General features: G+C 30.8%; 2 protein-coding genes across 2 annotated transcripts; both read left to right on the top strand.

Annotated features, from left to right (window-relative positions):
• Positions 1 to 1,020: 1,020 nt before the first annotated feature.
• On the top strand, positions 1,021 to 3,670 carry LOC120071775 (protein LATERAL ORGAN BOUNDARIES-like). The gene is made up of 2 exons (XM_039024158.1): positions 1,021 to 1,194; positions 2,635 to 3,670. The coding sequence occupies exon 2, from the start codon at positions 2,643 to 2,645 to the stop codon at positions 3,198 to 3,200; it is 558 nt and encodes a 185-aa protein (XP_038880086.1). The 5' UTR covers positions 1,021 to 1,194; positions 2,635 to 2,642; the 3' UTR covers positions 3,201 to 3,670.
• An 11,748-nt stretch (positions 3,671 to 15,418) lies between these two features.
• LOC120071454 lies at positions 15,419 to 16,813 on the top strand. Its single transcript, XM_039023747.1, has 2 exons — positions 15,419 to 16,088; positions 16,415 to 16,813. Exons 1-2 carry the CDS (start codon positions 15,656 to 15,658, stop codon positions 16,636 to 16,638), a joined length of 657 nt encoding a protein of 218 aa, XP_038879675.1. The 5' UTR covers positions 15,419 to 15,655; the 3' UTR covers positions 16,639 to 16,813.
• Positions 16,814 to 17,817: the final 1,004 nt, after the last annotated feature.

The raw sequence follows: 17,817 nt of genomic DNA, 5'->3' as shown, positions 1-17,817 counted from the left end.
ACTCCAGTAAATTGGGAAAACCACCTCTAAAGTATGATCGTAGTTGCAATTATATCATCAAACTTTTAACTATAAAAATTGAACTCTCAAACTTATAGAAGTGCTAAAATTAGACCCTCAAACTTACACAATTGTAGAAATTGTAACAATTGTATAAGCTTGAGAGTTCAATTTCCATCATTTGGAGGTCTAATTTCTACAACTATTCTAAGTTTGATGGCCCAATTTTAACACTTAATTAAGTTTGAGGACTCAATTTTTACAATTGAAATTTTGAGGGTGTAATATCAATCACGGTCATACTTCAAGGGTGGTTTTTGCAATTTCCCTTTCTTTCTTATTTTTTGAACAACATAATATAAAAAAACGGGATCGGTAGTTGCACTTGGAAATCTCAACTAGGTTGCTGACACACTCAAACACCTTCATTATACCCTAAACCCAAAAGCAAATATTCATCAATAACAAAAGATAAACAATGATGTCTCTACATCTGAATTTATCTAAGATTTCCCATCAATAACAAAACATCTCTCTCGCTCTCTATCCATAGATGTAGTAAACACACTATAAGTGAACCATATAACTCTATGTCGATTTTCACTATTTACGTTTTTACACTTTCTTTATTTATCGATTTCGTTTGTATCACAACACATATAGTTGGAATCTTTTTAGTCTCAATTTGTATACTTATCATATTATATGTTAGTATGTGAATTGAAAATGGTATAATCTTTAGTTGGGTTATTAATTAAACAGAATTAAAAATAATGATAGATATATATGTGCAATGGAGTGCATGGAAAAAAAAAAAGAATGGAATAAAAAAGGGAGACAATCCCACAACCCTGATATTATAATTGGATGCAGGGTCATAGTCATTCTTTTGTTAGTGTACCCACCATTTATTATCCTTGTCTTTTGCCTCCATTCCCCCTTCTCTCTGCTTCTTCCCATCCACTAAATATACTCTTCTGCCATCTTTCATTCCACTCAATTCTTTTTTTTTTTTCTTCTCTCTCTTTAATTTCTCTCTCTCTTTTTCTTCTTTTTCCAATTAGGGTTTTGCTTCACCTTCTTCTTCTTCTTCTTCTTCTTCAGATCAGCCCTAAACCAATTCTCATAAATTTTTTAGTTTATCAAAAGGAAAGGAACAAAGGGGGCTTAAAGCTAAGCTTTCTCACTTGAAAGGTAATCAAAAGGAACTTCCTTTTTTGGTGGGTTTTTTCTTGTTTTATTGAATGGATTCTATAAGAAAAGGCAAAGACCTAGATCACACAAGAGAGGTAAGTTTATGTAGCTCTCTTTGTTTTGTTTGTATAAGTATTAAAAAAAATATATATATATAAAGTTTATGTTGTGTTTTTGTTTGTTCTTGTAAATTTATATATATATATATAGGTTAGTAAAAAGGCTAAAGAGAGAAATTAATGTAGACCCTTTGACGGTATATGGGGCTAGGTTGAGCTTAATTTAGGGCTTTCCCTTACCCATTGTGTTATATCATATTTTTTTTTTTTTCTTTTTGACGTGTGTGTGNTAGAAATTGCATGTGTTGAATTTATTATTGTTGTTTTTCTTATTTTAATTTTTAAACAAACTAATTGTTTGACACAAATATAATATAATATAATAATTTTCTGATGACTTTTACTTTGTTTTTTCACCAGTAGTCATGTGTCTCATCTTCTTCACCTGAATTGCAGAATATATGAAGCTGTCTTTGTAGCTGCTTTGCACGCAACCTCTCTACTTTCTTCCCAATTTACACTTTCCAAAAAAATAAGTAAAATAAATAAAATATTTAATGGGGTTTATTATATAATTAAGTTGGAAAATTTTAAATCTATGAAGGCAATGGAGGAAGAAAATGATTATGTTAAAGAAACTTAAAACACCCTAAATGAAGAGATCTAACTGTTTTATGAACGGAGAATCCGATCATATAAGTTGTCAATCTGAATATATCTTAAGAGATAATAAAGCATCACTTATCAAGGTTAGATGGTTCAATTCTTTAAGAGATAATGTATGGAAAAACAATTATATATATATCTGCAATTTGGGCAGATGTTTCTGCAGATTTGATTTAGGGTATTGTACGTGTGTCTGTCCAAGGGAGATTTTCTTCTTTTAAATAATTATTATTTTAATCAGTGTGCACGCGTGTGAAAGAAAGAAAAAGATCTTGATTCTGAACAAAAATTAAACTTGGGATCAGCTACAGAATTTTAAATAACTTTCTTCTGAATTTCATCTGACCTTGTTCTAGAAATTCCTTTGCTTTTCCTAATCTCCACACACACAGATATATAATATATATAGAATGAACAAAAATAAATATAAAAGGAAAAGAAAAAAAAAATGTTCTTGGATTTGAACCACGAATCATTTTGTTTAACGCATCTATATATATATATATATGTGCTCGTTTTGGAAAATTTATTGAAGATATATAAAATCGAAACATCATGGAGCAATTAATGTCTTAATTATAAATATATAATGGTTGTCTTGTTTGAGGATTAATTAAAACTTTAAGGTAAAAGAATGTGGAAAAAATTAAGGAGCATATATATATATATATTAGTGAAGAAAAAAATTGATGATGTTCTCACTTTGATTGGTTAGGGCAAAGGATGGCATCATCAAGTTCTTACAATTCTCCATGTGCTGCTTGCAAGTTCTTGAGAAGAAAATGCATGCCAGGTTGCATTTTTGCTCCTTATTTCCCACCAGAAGAGCCTCAAAAATTTGCCAATGTGCACAAAATCTTTGGGGCCAGCAATGTAACAAAGCTACTAAATGAGCTTCTACCTCACCAAAGAGAGGATGCAGTTAACTCTCTTGCCTATGAGGCTGAGGCCCGAGTCCGGGACCCGGTCTACGGTTGCGTTGGAGCCATCTCCTTCCTTCAAAGGCAAGTCCAGAGGCTCCAAAAGGAACTCGACGCTGCGAATGCCGACCTAATTCGGTTCGCATGCAACGAGATACCTAATGCAGGAGTCAATCAAGTGGTTCAGCCCAACCTCGGCGCTCGCCCGAGAGCGTTAGATCAGTATCACACAAGTTCTTCATCAACAAGTGGATATTATAATCAACATCTTCCTGCTTTTCCCATGGCGTATTCATTGCCTTGGAATGAAAACTCTTCTGGAAATAACATCAATGAAGGAGGAGGAGATGCCAATATTTGAAGAAAACTTTCCCAAAAACAAATAAAAAATCCTCAAAATAGGGTTTTTTCCCCCCTCCAACCCTAGAGAGAAAATTTTCTCTCTTCTCTGGTATGTCACTTCCTCATATATTTATATATATATGATGGTTTTTTCTAGCTAGATGAATTAGTTAATTTTTCTAGTATTATTTAGAGGGTGATCTATGGGATTTAGGTTATCTTAAACCCCATTTAGCATTTTAATTTCCATTTAAAATCCAAAACAATTTCCATGAGAGTTATGTATTTTTTTTCCTTTTTTTTTTAAAAAAAAAAATTTATGATCATGTGTGGAAGATTAATTTAGGGCCTAAAATAAGGTTGCTATGCATAGACTATTGTCTATTGTGTGAGGTTCAATTTCTAGAGAGCTGCTTTTAGCTTCTTCTTTTTCTTTTTTTTTCCCTTTTTTTGTTTGTATCAAGAATTTTAGTGCTGCCATTGTTTATGCTTAAGAATAAATGAAAAATAATATTTTATCTCATGAATGTTGAGTCTTCTTAAAAGCAGATTCTCTTATCCCTGTGTATATTATATAGTTTTATATATATACGTCTATGTCTTAGCTTACTCTTTTTTTTTTTTAACCCTAGGTAATATTCTCTCACTTTTCTTTCTACTTTCTTTTTAGAGGACCATGTACGTAAGCTTTCTATAATAATTTTCAATTACAATTTTAGCTAAATCATAAGTTGATTTTTAGCTATTCATTTGATTGAAAAGATTTAAAAAAAAAAAAAAAACCATAAAAAGAAATACTTCAATTCATCTCTAGACTTAACTTTGCATCTAACAATGCAGCTTCTATAAAGTTGTGGGTTTCTTTTTAATGGAAAGAAAGAAAGAAAACAATGTTGGGTATGGCAAAGTTTCTTTATGACCTAATGTATAAACTGAAAGAGGGTTGTGAAAAAGTTCAATGGCTTGGGATGCTCTTGAAAGGTAGGATTTGATAAAGGGCCATTTTGAAAAAAATTCAAACTTTCTTGATGGCTTTTGGAAGGATCAGAAAAAGAAAGGGCAAAAAAAAAAAAAAACATTTAAGAATGATCAGTTTGAAGAAATTGTGGATCAACAGTGTTTCTCAACTTCTTTTCAAATTCTAGTCTTTATCTTTTTAGTGTTACAGTGCTAATATGAATCTCTTGGTCTTGGCTTTTATAATTTCACCTCCTCCCCAAAAAAAAAAAAAAAAAAAAAAAAAAAAAAAAAAATCTATTTCATCTCTAAATTTTAGATCTTGTTTCTATTTAGTCTTTAAGTTTCAAAATATTACACTTTTAGTTCTTAATTTTTTTAATTTGATTTCATTTAGTGTCTAGGTTTCAAAATGTTACAATTTTACCTCGAGACTTGATTTTGTTTTAATTTGGTCTCTAGGTCCCAAGATTTACACTTTTAACCTCGATTTTTTTTTTTACTAAATACTCACTTTTAATCTTTAGTGTCAAAATTTACTAATTAATTAAAAGAATTAAAAAAATTAAAAGAATTATAATGGATTAAGTTTCACTACTTTTCATCACTATTAAAATAAATTTAAAAATTTTTATTTCATTATTATTTTAAATTAATTAATAGACATTAATGTCAAAGACTGAAGTGACTATCTACTAAAAAAAATCAAGATTAAAAGTTTAAATCTTGAAACATAAGAATCAAATTGAAACAAAACTCAAAACTCAAATCTCAAGAATAGAATATTATAACATTTTAGAACTTAATGGACAAAATTAAAATTAAACTCAAAACTAAAAGACTAAAAGTGTAACGTTTTGAAATCTAAGGATTAAATAGAAGAAACTACATCCAAAACTTAAGGATCAAAAAGGTATTTTGTAGTCACTTGTCTATAGTGCATCTGGCTGGAACGAAAAAAATAGAACATTTCAAAATGAAGAAAAAGCTTTTGGTCACCTTTGGGAAGACATACTATCTTGCTACTCAATGGAGCTCTAGATCCAAGCTTTTTTGTAATTATGATGCATCTCGTATTTCTCTTAATTAGAAGACTTTTCTCTAACTTCTCCTCTATTACGAACTTTGAGCTTCCTTTAGCTCCCCCTTGTATATATTTTCCAAGTAATACATCACTCTTGGAATCGGGACGTGATGCGGGTGCTAAAACTGTGACAACCCAATTGAGATAACTAAGTGTGCCTTTTGATCGCTCAACTTCTAGTATATATTTTTTTAAAAAAAAAAAAGGAAAAGAAAAGAAAAAGCGCCAATTTCTTTTCTTTTTTTTTTTCATGGCCTAAATATCTAAAACAGTGAGTAAAAGTTTGGTTGGTCTCATTGGCTTTCTACATTATAAACTGGTGGCTGTTTGTCATCCCATGAATGGGGTTTTCAGTTTTCTTTTTTATATTTCAATTTGTTCGCCTACCTTTACACTGTTTTCATCTCCCCCATCACACAAGTTCCAGACTTTACAGTAAAAAGGAAGGAAAAAAAAAAAAAAAAAACCCTACAGCAGTCATATTCACAGTAAAAGCTTCTCTTCCTTCTGTACTTTACGTTATTGTGCTTCATTATTATCTTTTTTATTTTTGGGCTGATCAGAGTTTGCTTTTTGTTTGTATATTAATGAAAGTTATCCTTTAGGGAAAATAAAAGTTTATGATGACACTGCAAATTTTTCTGCATGGATTAAGCATTTCATATTAATTGGCTTTACTGAAAATAAAAGCTTTGGATCTTTGTACCATACATCCATCTATCCATCTCCTACACCTCATAAACAACTAAATTTAAAGGTCCAATTACAAATTCCATCCTATCATTTGATTTAGTCCCTAATTTTTTAAAATTTTGTTTCAGTTTAGTCTTTTTTTTTTTTAATCAAAATTTGGAGTGAAAAAAAGTTTGACAAACGGTTATGAAAAGAGTTTTTGATAAAGAGGATTTTTTTTAAAAAAAAATGAAGAATAAAGTTTCAGAAAATATTTTGATAAAGAGAGGTTTTTTTCCCTAAAAAAAGGAAGAAAAATAGTATGAAAAAATATTTTGGAAAAAGTTCCTGAAAATGATTTTTTAAAATTTGAAAAAAAAAAAAGTTTAAGAAAATATTTTGAGAAGTTTAATGATACTATTCCAAAAAAACTTTTGAAAAAAAAAAAGTTTGAGAAAATGTTTTGAAAAGAGTATGTGAAAAAAAAAGTTTCAATCTAAGTCCTTTTTAATTTTAAAATTTTGAAGTATTCAGATCTCATAATCAATATTGTTTAGTTGGCTGCGGATTAGGGTTTTTGAGTGGTAAAAAGTTAAAGAGGGTGAGGTTCAACCAAAGACCAAATTGAAATTTCTAGAGCTTTAGGACCAAATGGAAACCTAGTCCAATAAAGTATCTTTTTTTTGGGTGCGATCATACCCATAATACTAATGCATTCGATCCCATCAAAATTCTATTGTTAAGTGTGTGTGGACAAGAATAGTACTAAGTTGAGGTGACCACTTGAAATGTCTTCGTATTGCACCTCTTTTCTAATACATGTGTCAACCTAATCGAGATGTTTAAGTTCACCTACTAATCCCTCTATCCTTTAATTTTTTGTTAAAAAAAAAAAAAAACAAATCCATAGTTTAATCAAACTTTAATTTTATTCTAAAGTAGGATAAGGTAGGTCAATCATTTCTTCTTTCTAAAAAATGATTAATTGACAATTTATGAAATTTAACTGGACAACAAATTAAAACTTATAGAATAACTATAGGAACTAAAGTCATGAAGTTGAAACTTATTCTAAAGCAAGATAAAGTAGGTCAAGCATTTTTCTATTCTCATGAACAAAGAAAGACTAAAAGAACCAGAAGAATCAAGAGGCTACTAACCTTCCCAAAAAAGACTAGGGTTAGGGTTTGATTCCTTAATTTTTAAACAAATAAATAAAAAGTTTTTAAAAAAGACATGTTGAAAAATGAGACAGAATAAGGTGTGATTTTGTGATTACACAAAATCACCTCTCTCTCTCTTTTCTTTTTTAAGCTATGGCACCTCTTTTATCGCTCTTTATTGGATGACTTTCCTATAGTCGGTAACTTTGCACATTTGAACTTCTCTCTAGCTCCTCTTTTGTAGTACTCCTTTATGATTATGCACTACTTTTTATTTTTGGGGTATGATGAGGATGTTATTGCACCATAAGAATTTTGGACTTTAATGTCGGTTGAAAAAAAGTGAAATTTGATGTATAATGTCGGTTTTAAAAAAATAGATCTTTAATGTCAGTTTTAAATCGACATTGAAGATAGACTACAATGTTGGTTTAAACCCAACATTAAAGGTCTCTCAATTGGTGTGTCAGTCTGGTTGAGATACTTTGGTGCGACTACTGATCCCATCTACCTCTAATACATTTATTAAAAAAAGTGTGGTTTTGTGATTGAAGATAAAGATATAGTAAGAAATGATCAAGGAAGATCTCATGAGACATGAAAAGAACTAAAAGAAAGAGGGAAGTTTCTTTAGGGTTGTGAGAACAAATTGGCAGTACACTACACACAGAACATTCATCATCAGAAGACACTGAATTAACACCCTCTCTCTTTATTTCTACAAAAATTACAATTAATACAATACCCTCTCTATATTTCTGTTTTCTCTCCACTTTTATTTTGTCAGTCCAGAAGCAAAGCCACTCACACAAACAACACACAACCCCTAAATTTTAAACAGCAATACAGGATGCACTAAGTCTCATGATCTTCTTTCTTTACACACAAAAAAATAATTGCCAGTGATAATTTTTAATTGGGTGCAGTAGAGATACACAACAACATAATAGTCTTTTTCAATTTCAAAATTATTATTATTATTTTAGAAAAAAGGGGGAAAAGAATACTAAAAGTAAAAGTGTTTATTGTACTCTGTTTTCTCTTACCCACGCACGCACACAAGGACACTGATCTGAGTGTCTGAATCGTATCTGGATTTGGGTCCGCCCCACATCCATTGTCCTCCAATTCATCGCCTCCACATCCCCATTTATTCCTTTCCTATTCAATTTAATCACATCCCATATCTAATTTTCTATTTTTAAACCAACTAAATCAAATACCTTGACCTATTAAGAAGAATTTGTCACTTGTGACCCATTATGATAAGACAAATGTGTGCGATATACATTCGAAAAATGAATATAGAGAAAAGACTCCAAATTAAGAGTTATAGTAGGTGCATCATAATTACAAAAAAAAAAAAAAATAGAAGATTTTTTAGACCAAAGAGCCGTCAAGAGAGTGGTGATATCACTTTTGGGTTTGAGGTATGATAAAGGTACTAATAACATATATCTCGATGTACCTTCTGATCTGTCTTTCCTCTAGTTTCTTGTTAAAAAAAATGTGTGAGATACACAAAATGAATGCAACCTACAATACACCTAAATATTTTTTCTAACTAATATTTATCAAAAGCAACTGTTCATCGCTATTATGGCGAAATCGTTTATGAAGGAGAAATCCACCAATCAACAATTTTATATCTTATTAACCTTTGTTTGGAGTGCAAGTTTTTGAAGTCTGGGTTACAGGTTAAGTAGCCTAGGAATGAAATATATATTATAAATCTTTAGTTTGCGAAATGTTTTATTATATTTAATCACTGGTTACATTTTATATTAGTTTAAATTTGTCATTTTAATGATATTATAATATGGTTAAGTTTAAAACAAACTAAAAAAATTAGAAGATTTTTGAAATAGAGATTTTGACTAAAATTATAATTTTATTTAATCTATTTTCTTAATAATTTGATATTTTAATTTTACTAGATTTTGAAATAAAATTTCTTAGACTTTTCTCACTTTAACTAATTTGAAAATGATCGACTTTTTTTTACCATAATACGCTAACTTATAATTGAAATAGACTAGTATTTTAATATTAAATTCAATTATTGAAAAACTATAATTTTTTTTTTATCAAATTACATTTGAGAAATAGAAAATCATAATTTTATAGTTTTAATTTTTAGTTGGTCACTAACTTATTTTAAACATTTTAAATCTTTAGGTTTAGAAAATGATTCTAAGTTTTGGAGGTAGTTAAATTGCCAACAAAAAAATGAAAATGTCATCAAATTAAATTAGTACTTTTTATACATATAGCCTAAATGAATATACCTAATTATACCATTGCGGTCTAATGGTGTGTTTGAAATGACTTAAAATTAAAAATATCTTTCAAAAATTCATTTTTATCTTTTGATAAAAATTCCTTAAAATAAAAAACACACATATATTTGGCAACTCTTTCTTAAAAGTGTTTTTATATACAAATTTGTTTAGTTTGTTATATATTAAAAGTGTTTTTATTAATGTTTTTCAAGGTTGGCTGGTGGGGGTCTCTGGAAGTAACAATTGGAGGTTGATTGACGAAGTTGGTAGCTAAAATTTCGCTGGGAGTAAGGGGAGTCACCAGAGGTTGGTCGGTGATGGTCGGAGTTGGCTGGAGGTGGTGGCTGAAGGTTAGCCAATGACGATCACTAAGGTGGTGGGCGGAGTTCGCGGGCGACGGTCGCCAGAGTTGGCCAATGATGGTTGTTAAAGGTGGCGTCCGAAGATTGGCCGATGTAGTTCTTAGATTAAATTAGAAGGGAAAAAGTGCAACCCATGAGTTTGAATAGTACTCATAAGAAAAGATGTAAGAAGCCAAAGTTTCTTACATCTTTAACCTCAAATAAAAGTTGGACTTAAGATTCCTAACCTATCCAATCCCAACCATTGAAATAAATACCCAACAATCCTACTCTTGTCCCCAAGGTTTCTAATGTTGTTTTTTTAAAAAAAAAAAAAATGTTGGGGTTGCTTTTGAGGTCTGAAATGGGCACTGTTTTGGTTCAGAAGTTGGTCAGAGAAGAGAAGAGGGGTTTCTGATGTTTATTTTATTTTTTTCTCTTTTGTGTATGTGTGAGTGAAACTGTAGTAATTTCAGAATCCATCATCATAACCCATCAATCTTAATCTTCTACTCTGCAGAGAGAGAGAGAGAGAGAGACGTGGTAAAGAAGCAAAGAGTAGCTGAAATTTTGGCAGATACTTATAAGCCTTTCATCATAATAAGGACAAATATCATAGACAACAAAGCCTTCTATTTTTGCCCCCACCATATCATTCTTCATTTTCTTTCTTCACCCACTACAAATCATTCAATTAAGAATACTTCCCTTTCAACCACATAAATCACAACTTAGATATACTCACATTAATTTAGAGATGAATGCAACCTTTTGCTCATTCTTCTTCATTGCAAATTTAAATATTCATTTAAACCTTCTCTCATATCCCATATGTAAATTATATTATGTATATTATTTGTAACATAACATTCTAACTTTATCTAGTACCTAGAGTTGAAATATTTCTTTACCTTATATCAATTGTCCTCTTCCACATTACTCATTCAAATAGGTCTCAGCGAATGACCCTTTTATCTACAACCTCTTTTCATATTGCTCTTACAAAACCCTTCATTTCAATCATATTCTTGTATCAAATTCACCAAATCCTACCTTAATTGTGAAAAGACTGATGTGTATACAGAATACAATTTAAAAACCAACAATTCTAAACCAATTGAATTTATATTGTATATACTCTAAGAATCAAATTCAGAAAAATGGTTACTTTGACTTTTTGAGCATGATGGAAGAATATATATTTTTTTTTTTTGTTTTTTAAACTTCTTCCAACCCCAAATTAGAAAATGTGAAATCAATCATTATTATGGAAGAATATCTTAGATTAGTACCAATCTAACTTTTGAACAAAAAAAAAAAAAAAAAGTCAATCGTGTATATATATACTATATATTAATTATTATATAATAAAAAGAATCAAACTACAACAAAATAAAGTAATTTATTTAATAATTATTTGTAGAGTCCCCTAACAATTTATTCTCACTTTTATAGAGTACTGGCTCCTACTATTAGGACTTTGAAACTTTGCACATGTTCTAGCCTCTAGCCTTAAAAAGAAGAGTTAGTTTTATCATTTATGTATGTGGTTATTCTTTAAAACTAATTTACTTTTTTCCCCCCTTTTACACATATATTAACAATATCTTAACCCATAAAGTTCAATTGATTTAAATATATATTCAAGATTCGAAATCTATCCTCTCCTTTTATTTTACATATATTTGTTTATCTTTTTTAAAAAATGTTTGAAGTTGTGACCTTTATGATGACAGCTCCATTAATAATGAAAAGTTTAAATGAAAAATATTATTTAGTTTTTTGATTGTTGAGTTTGACCCCAAATATATTTTAAATTTTGATGCAAAAGCTTGAATTTGTTAATGTTCGTAATCTTTGCACGTACTATTTGTTAATATGTAATGGTAATTGGAAGAGCATATGATTCAAAGGAGTGCTTAACCACACTCCAAGTTTTGCAATTATATTGGAAGTACTTTAAAATAGTTAGAGAATATTTATTAATTAACACAAAGGACATTGTTTGAGGAGAAAATTTGAAGTCAAATATTTGATTCCCCTTCTTCCATATTATCAAAATAATAATAATAATAATAATAAACAAAGTCAAATGTAGAGAACTAAAAATTGTAGGTTTTAATACAAACTCAGATTTTATTTTTGCAATTTGGCTTAGGAATCAAATGTGTTTCAAGGTAGGTGAAAAAGTTCACTTAAAAATCATTAAACAAAAAGTATAATATTCAAAAACAGAAAATAAAAGAATAAAATGATTATCAAATAGAGTCTAAATATCACAGTACTATCATTTCCAATTTTCATTAACAGAAATTTAAAATTGCCAAACCAAAGAATAATTAGGTTGGATAGGTAGTTTTAAAAAATTGAAAATAGCTGAAAATATGTGTTACAAAAATGGGAAACCGAAACGAGGGTGATTTTGTCAATAACACCACTCTTGTATATTAGATCATGAAATAATGATGTTGAGCCCAAACAAGTAACATTTTGGGCTGACCATTACCCATTGGGCCCATTAATTCTTTTACCATTTAGTGGCGGATCCAAAATACTGAAGAATTTCCAATTAAAGAAAACAAATCCAGTGACAAACCATGTACATACATATTTACACAAAATACATAGGTAATATAGAGATCATATGTTTGAATTTTTCGCTACTACATGAGTAAATTAAAAGAAAATAAGTTAAAAATATTTCCACATACTAACTTAAGTTGCATACCGAAAACTCTTGGGACGGTTTGGGTGTCCAACGTGAGATGATATATCTCCACTAAGGGTGGAAACGGTCGAGCTTTCTACAAAAAAAGCGATGCGAAAACGTATTCTCTTATCTAAGCTTCTTCCCTGTGTATTCGCTCCCCCCATCGTAGATGGTTCAGCCACACCCGGTGCCACGAAATGATTGAGAGTCAAACCGAACCAAACCGATTTATTAGTTCAAACCGAACCAACCGAACCGATCGGTTTCAAATTCGGTTTTGGCATTTTTAAAAAATCCATGTTATATTCTTTTTTAATTAAAAAGTGCTTCGGTTCGGTTCGATTTTGTTCTTTAAATTAAAAGCGGTTCGGTTTTAAATTCGGTTTTACTATTTTTTTTAAAATATATATATTAGTTAAAAACAGTTCGGTTCGGTTTCAAATTCAATTTTCAAAAATGAAACCAAACCGAACCAAATTAATTCAGTTTCAAAATTTCTTCAAACCGGGTCGAACCAAATTTTTTAGTTTCATTGATTTTTCGGTTCAGTTTGGTTTTTGCGGTTTGAATGACAACCCCTAATCTCCACATCTTATATTATCTCAATGTTTGGAGACCCATTATCCTATCTCAACAGTTTTAATTGTTTGTGAACCTATTTTCAGAACGTGTTTCATATCTCACCATCATTTTCCTTCTGTGTATCGTATATCATTTCAATGCTTGAACATACTGGATCTTACATACTATTATATTGTCCAAAAAGATATATCCTCTTTCTCTCTTAAAAAATAGCATATAATTATAAGCTGTAAAAGAGTAAATGCAAATTCCTCCAAAGTCCTAGGCCATTGTGATAAGATCTAAGCGAATTGTAAAGCTAAATGGGTTCATAGCCACACACAAAAATACTTATCAGAATGAGAATAAAATTTCATATGCAAAGATATTCATTGGTTTTAAAATCACATGGGTAATGCATTAACTAACAAGATGAATTTATAAGGAACAAGTACCCGTTTGTTGCGTTGTTTGTGCAGCCAGGCTACCGCTTTCTTTTTCTTTTTGTCACTGTCGGTTGGCCACCACAGCCCTCATCGCTACGCAAAAATCTGTGACATTCAATGAAATTGTTCTCAGAATTTATGGGCCCTCCCCTCTTCTTTTGTTATGTTGAAAATCAAACCATTTTGAAACTCTCACATTTCAATTTCAGAAATTTACTCTTCAACCCTCTTACCAATAGTTTAGGGTAAATATTAGAACCTAAAAAACACAAATACGGATACCACACAACATTGACACGAAGACATATCACTTTTTTAAAAATTTAGGGTATGGATACATTTTTTTAAAATAAGAAAATTCAAAGTCAATGATTTTTTTCATTTTTATACCTAAAAAATTAGTTTGATGTATTTCACTCTCAAATTCTATTGTCGTATCTGTTACACTTAGTATATGTAAGAAGTGTTCGATGCATGTCTACCAAATATTGGTCCGTTCTATTTTGACTTTGTACAACTAGTGGTTAACACATCTATTACACCAACAAGTGTTTAAAACGTGTTAGACCGTTGGATGCGGATATGCTAACCAAACTAAAGTGTCTATACTTCTTAGATTACAACTCAAGGATACATTTGTACGACCTATAAAACAAATCTATTCAAGTAAGGTCGTGTAGTTTAGGGTAAATACGTACCCATCATTTGGAACCTCAAAATCCATTCTTGAATTGAAGTTTGATTCCAATATAATTCACCATCACTGCAGGTCGTTTTCAGCCAAGGAATCCTATGACAAATTATAACTTAATCTTTATATGAGTTGTCGGTAACCATCCAAATTCAAATTCGTCGTTATTTAGCCTCAGAAATTTATGTCACTATATTGTAAGTTACTGGATTTAGTATTGACCATTAAAACAATCTCTTCCTTTACCAACTCATTACCATTTTCTGGGGTGGGTGGTAAGGTAGAATTTTGTAGTTGCTAAAACTGCGAGCTAAGGTATGACAAAACCCTTGAGTTTATAAGGAAAACATCTCCATTCAGAAAACCTTTTTTTAGGAAGAATCTTAAAGTAAATGGAAAGATTAGTATTTTTTTTATGATTTTATCCTGTAAATATTCTTTAGAAAACCACTAATTAAGGCCTTATTTCATTTGATTTTTTATTTTTTGTTTTTGAAAATAAAGTCTATAGGTACCCTTTCCACCTCCAATTTCTTCATTTGTTATCTACTTTTTCACCAATGGTTTAAAAAACCAAACCAAAATTTGAAAACTTAAAAAAGTAACTTTTAAAAACTTGTTTTTGTTTTGGAATTTGGCTAAGAATTCAACATTGTACTTAAAAATATGCTAATCATTGTAAAAAAAAAGGGGGGAAAGAAATGGGTTTAAAATTCAAAAACCAAAAACAAAAAACGAAATGGTTACCAAACGGGACTAAGTTTTTGCTCAAAAAGCATTTTTACACCGAGTAATAACATGTAAAGCTAAAACCAAACTTTACTTCTTTAAAACTCATGTCAAGCAGGTTCAACATGAGTTAAATTTGAAAGGGACAACATCATATTAATGTAAAAGAAGAGTCATCATCCTAGTGCCTATGGTATTACATATATAGAGTTTGTCCTTGGCTTGGCTATGGTACGTGAGGACAAGAGAAATTTACCTCTGTCATGCAACAAGTGTAAAAAGGAAAATAAAGAAAGAGAAAAGAAAAGTTGTGACATTTTTGCAATTGAGATGCATAATTGATCTGAAGGAATATTTATAGCATGGGAAAAAATGTTCCAAGTACAGCACCACTATGAATACTTTTTTCCAAGTTTCAAAGCTTGTAGGGCCTTTTAAAAAGTGCTGAAAATCTATCTACTCAAAGTTACCAAATAATATGAGTATGTGATGATTTAGTTTTTTCAAAACTTTCTCGTGTGAGTTAACACATATCAGATTCTCAATTCCAATGGGGTCACAGGTCAAATCTGTCTGTATTTTCTTGTATAAAATGACAGCCATTCACGAGCGTCATAGACGTTTCGACTAATCATTAACTCTGAGATAGAGCTAACCAAGTAGAGCAAAGGATAAGCACAGCCAATATAGGTACCCCAAATGCAGCTCTTTTATGGAGGAGCTTTTGTACAGAGTTCACATCAAAAACATCTCTCCCCCTTATTTCCTTTCTATAAGACCATCCTGAAAAATCACTCAATAACCCAGAAAGGCTGAAGAAGCAAAGCCCTTCATTAACATGGGTGTATGCTCAAGCAAAGATGGGAGTGAGATTTACGAAGATGAAGTTAAAGGATTGAAAGAAAAAATAAGGCTACTTAGAGAGGAAGTGAGGGGAGTAATGTCTGTGATGGATAAAGAGACTAAAGCCCATGAGAAAGATATGGTGGTTTTTGCATTTAAGGAGGCAGGTTGGAAAACAGAGAAAAAGAGACTCAAAGAGGAGGTTAAGATGTTGAGGAAGAAGGTAAAAGAGAGTATTACAGAGATTGAAGAAGGAAATTTTGGAGAGAAGATTGCAACAGAATGGGAAATGGAGGGAACACCAAATACAATCTTTGAGCAGATACAACAGGAAAGAGCGCGAAGAGATGAAGCCATCGAGAAATGGAAGCAACTTTATCATGCCATCAAGATTGAACTTGATGACCTAATTCAGAGGACACATAATGGTATGGCAATGAACTTATCTTAAAATCTAATTTCCCTTTTGTTTCTGAATTTTCTGTTGATTGACTTTCAACTAACAAGATTAGAGATGAGTAAAGGCTGGGAAGAAAAATCTGCATGTTTGAAAGTGATTTTGTAATTGTTGAAATCACTTTTTTCATCTTTAAAATCGATTCTATGTTTAATTTTTCATACTATTAGATTTTGAATGATTTAAAAGCATGTTTCGAGTTATTTTGAAAATGACAAAAGAATCACTCTCAAACATGTCATAAGACTACATTAGATTTTCCATCACTAACAGGAACCTAATCATTTGCTTTGACAGGAGATGGATTACATTGGGGAGCGAGTGAGAGGACAGAAGCACTTAAAACAGAATTAGAAGCAAAGGAGGAGACCATAAAAGCACTCAAAGAAGAAGTAGTTTCAATGGAGCAAGAAAAATATAAGAGGAACAGAGAAATTGACATACTGAGGCAAAGCTTAAGAATTATGACCAGTAAGAAGGAACAGCAGATAGAACCATTCCATAAATGCGTCTGTAAGTAACCTGCCATTGCCAATGAAATAGGCATGAAAACAGAATTTTCAATACCAAATTAGAATTAAGAATAAATAATGAAATGGCAATTGAACTCTTACTAGTTGTAAATGTGTCCAGGAAGGTTGTTACCTTTGCTCATTTCAAACCCAAATGTTATTCTCATTATCATTTTCTTGGCAAGGTCCAAAAGGTAAACATTTTTGTTCTTTAGACTGGGATTTTGAGAAAAGTTACAAAAGATGAAAAGAAGTTTTTAATCCTCTTTCAGTTGACGGAAAGATAATTGTGCTTATTGGTAGACAGGGATATGGCTATCATTCAACTTTGATAGTTAATCACACAGTTTAATGATAGGCTTAGATTAATTTAATGTGGTTTAATATTTAGAATAGGATGATAACTATTATAGTGTTGTTCAAGTTATAGATATACTCAGTTTCACCAAACAATAATACAAGAAAATATACCTCATAAAACAATTATGTCCTAAGTTCTTATATTATCTTATTTGCATTAAGGGACGCCAGCACTATCAATAACATCCACAATCCAAATTTTGTTAAATCGTTATGAACTTAAAAACTTAAGCTAATGGTCTATGGATCAACACTTCATCATTTTCCCTCACCCATGGATTTGGAAATTCTAATATCAATACTTCACCATATCTCTTCACTTGGGTTTGAAAATAGGTAGAATGTCCAACAAGTAGAAATCAATATTAGTTGGAGCATTGAGCAGAAAATGACCCTATATGGACTTGAACACGGACCTCCTACTTTTTAAATTACCAATGAACCCGAAATCTTGATGAGTTAATGGTAAATTTAATAATATCACTACTTCAACAAATTGTGTGCACAAACTTGCAACCATCCGAATCAAATTTTCTTTGTGAGAAAAATTATGAAGGCAACTTAATACTTAGGATCAATGGGAGAAATGCTTCAACTTCTACGAGGGATATCTACTTGAAGGGAATCATAAGCAATCTAATTGCTGTGAAATATGAATGATAAAATCCATCAATGAATAAAACTATAATAGTTATTTTGGAGCATTAAGCAAAACCAAAAATACCTTCGTTGAACTTCTTGAATGGATGACTTGACCTGCCAAGGATATCGCTGAGATAAAATGATGGAACAATCAAACCAAGCTCTCGAAAATTTAAGGGATCCATT

The sequence above is a fragment of the Benincasa hispida genome, chromosome 2 (genome assembly GCF_009727055.1).
Source record: "Benincasa hispida cultivar B227 chromosome 2, ASM972705v1, whole genome shotgun sequence".
Lineage (NCBI taxonomy): Eukaryota > Viridiplantae > Streptophyta > Magnoliopsida > Cucurbitales > Cucurbitaceae > Benincasa > Benincasa hispida.
The sequence above is the reverse complement of the archived record's forward strand: the minus strand, read 5'-3'. Positions and strand labels throughout refer to the sequence as shown.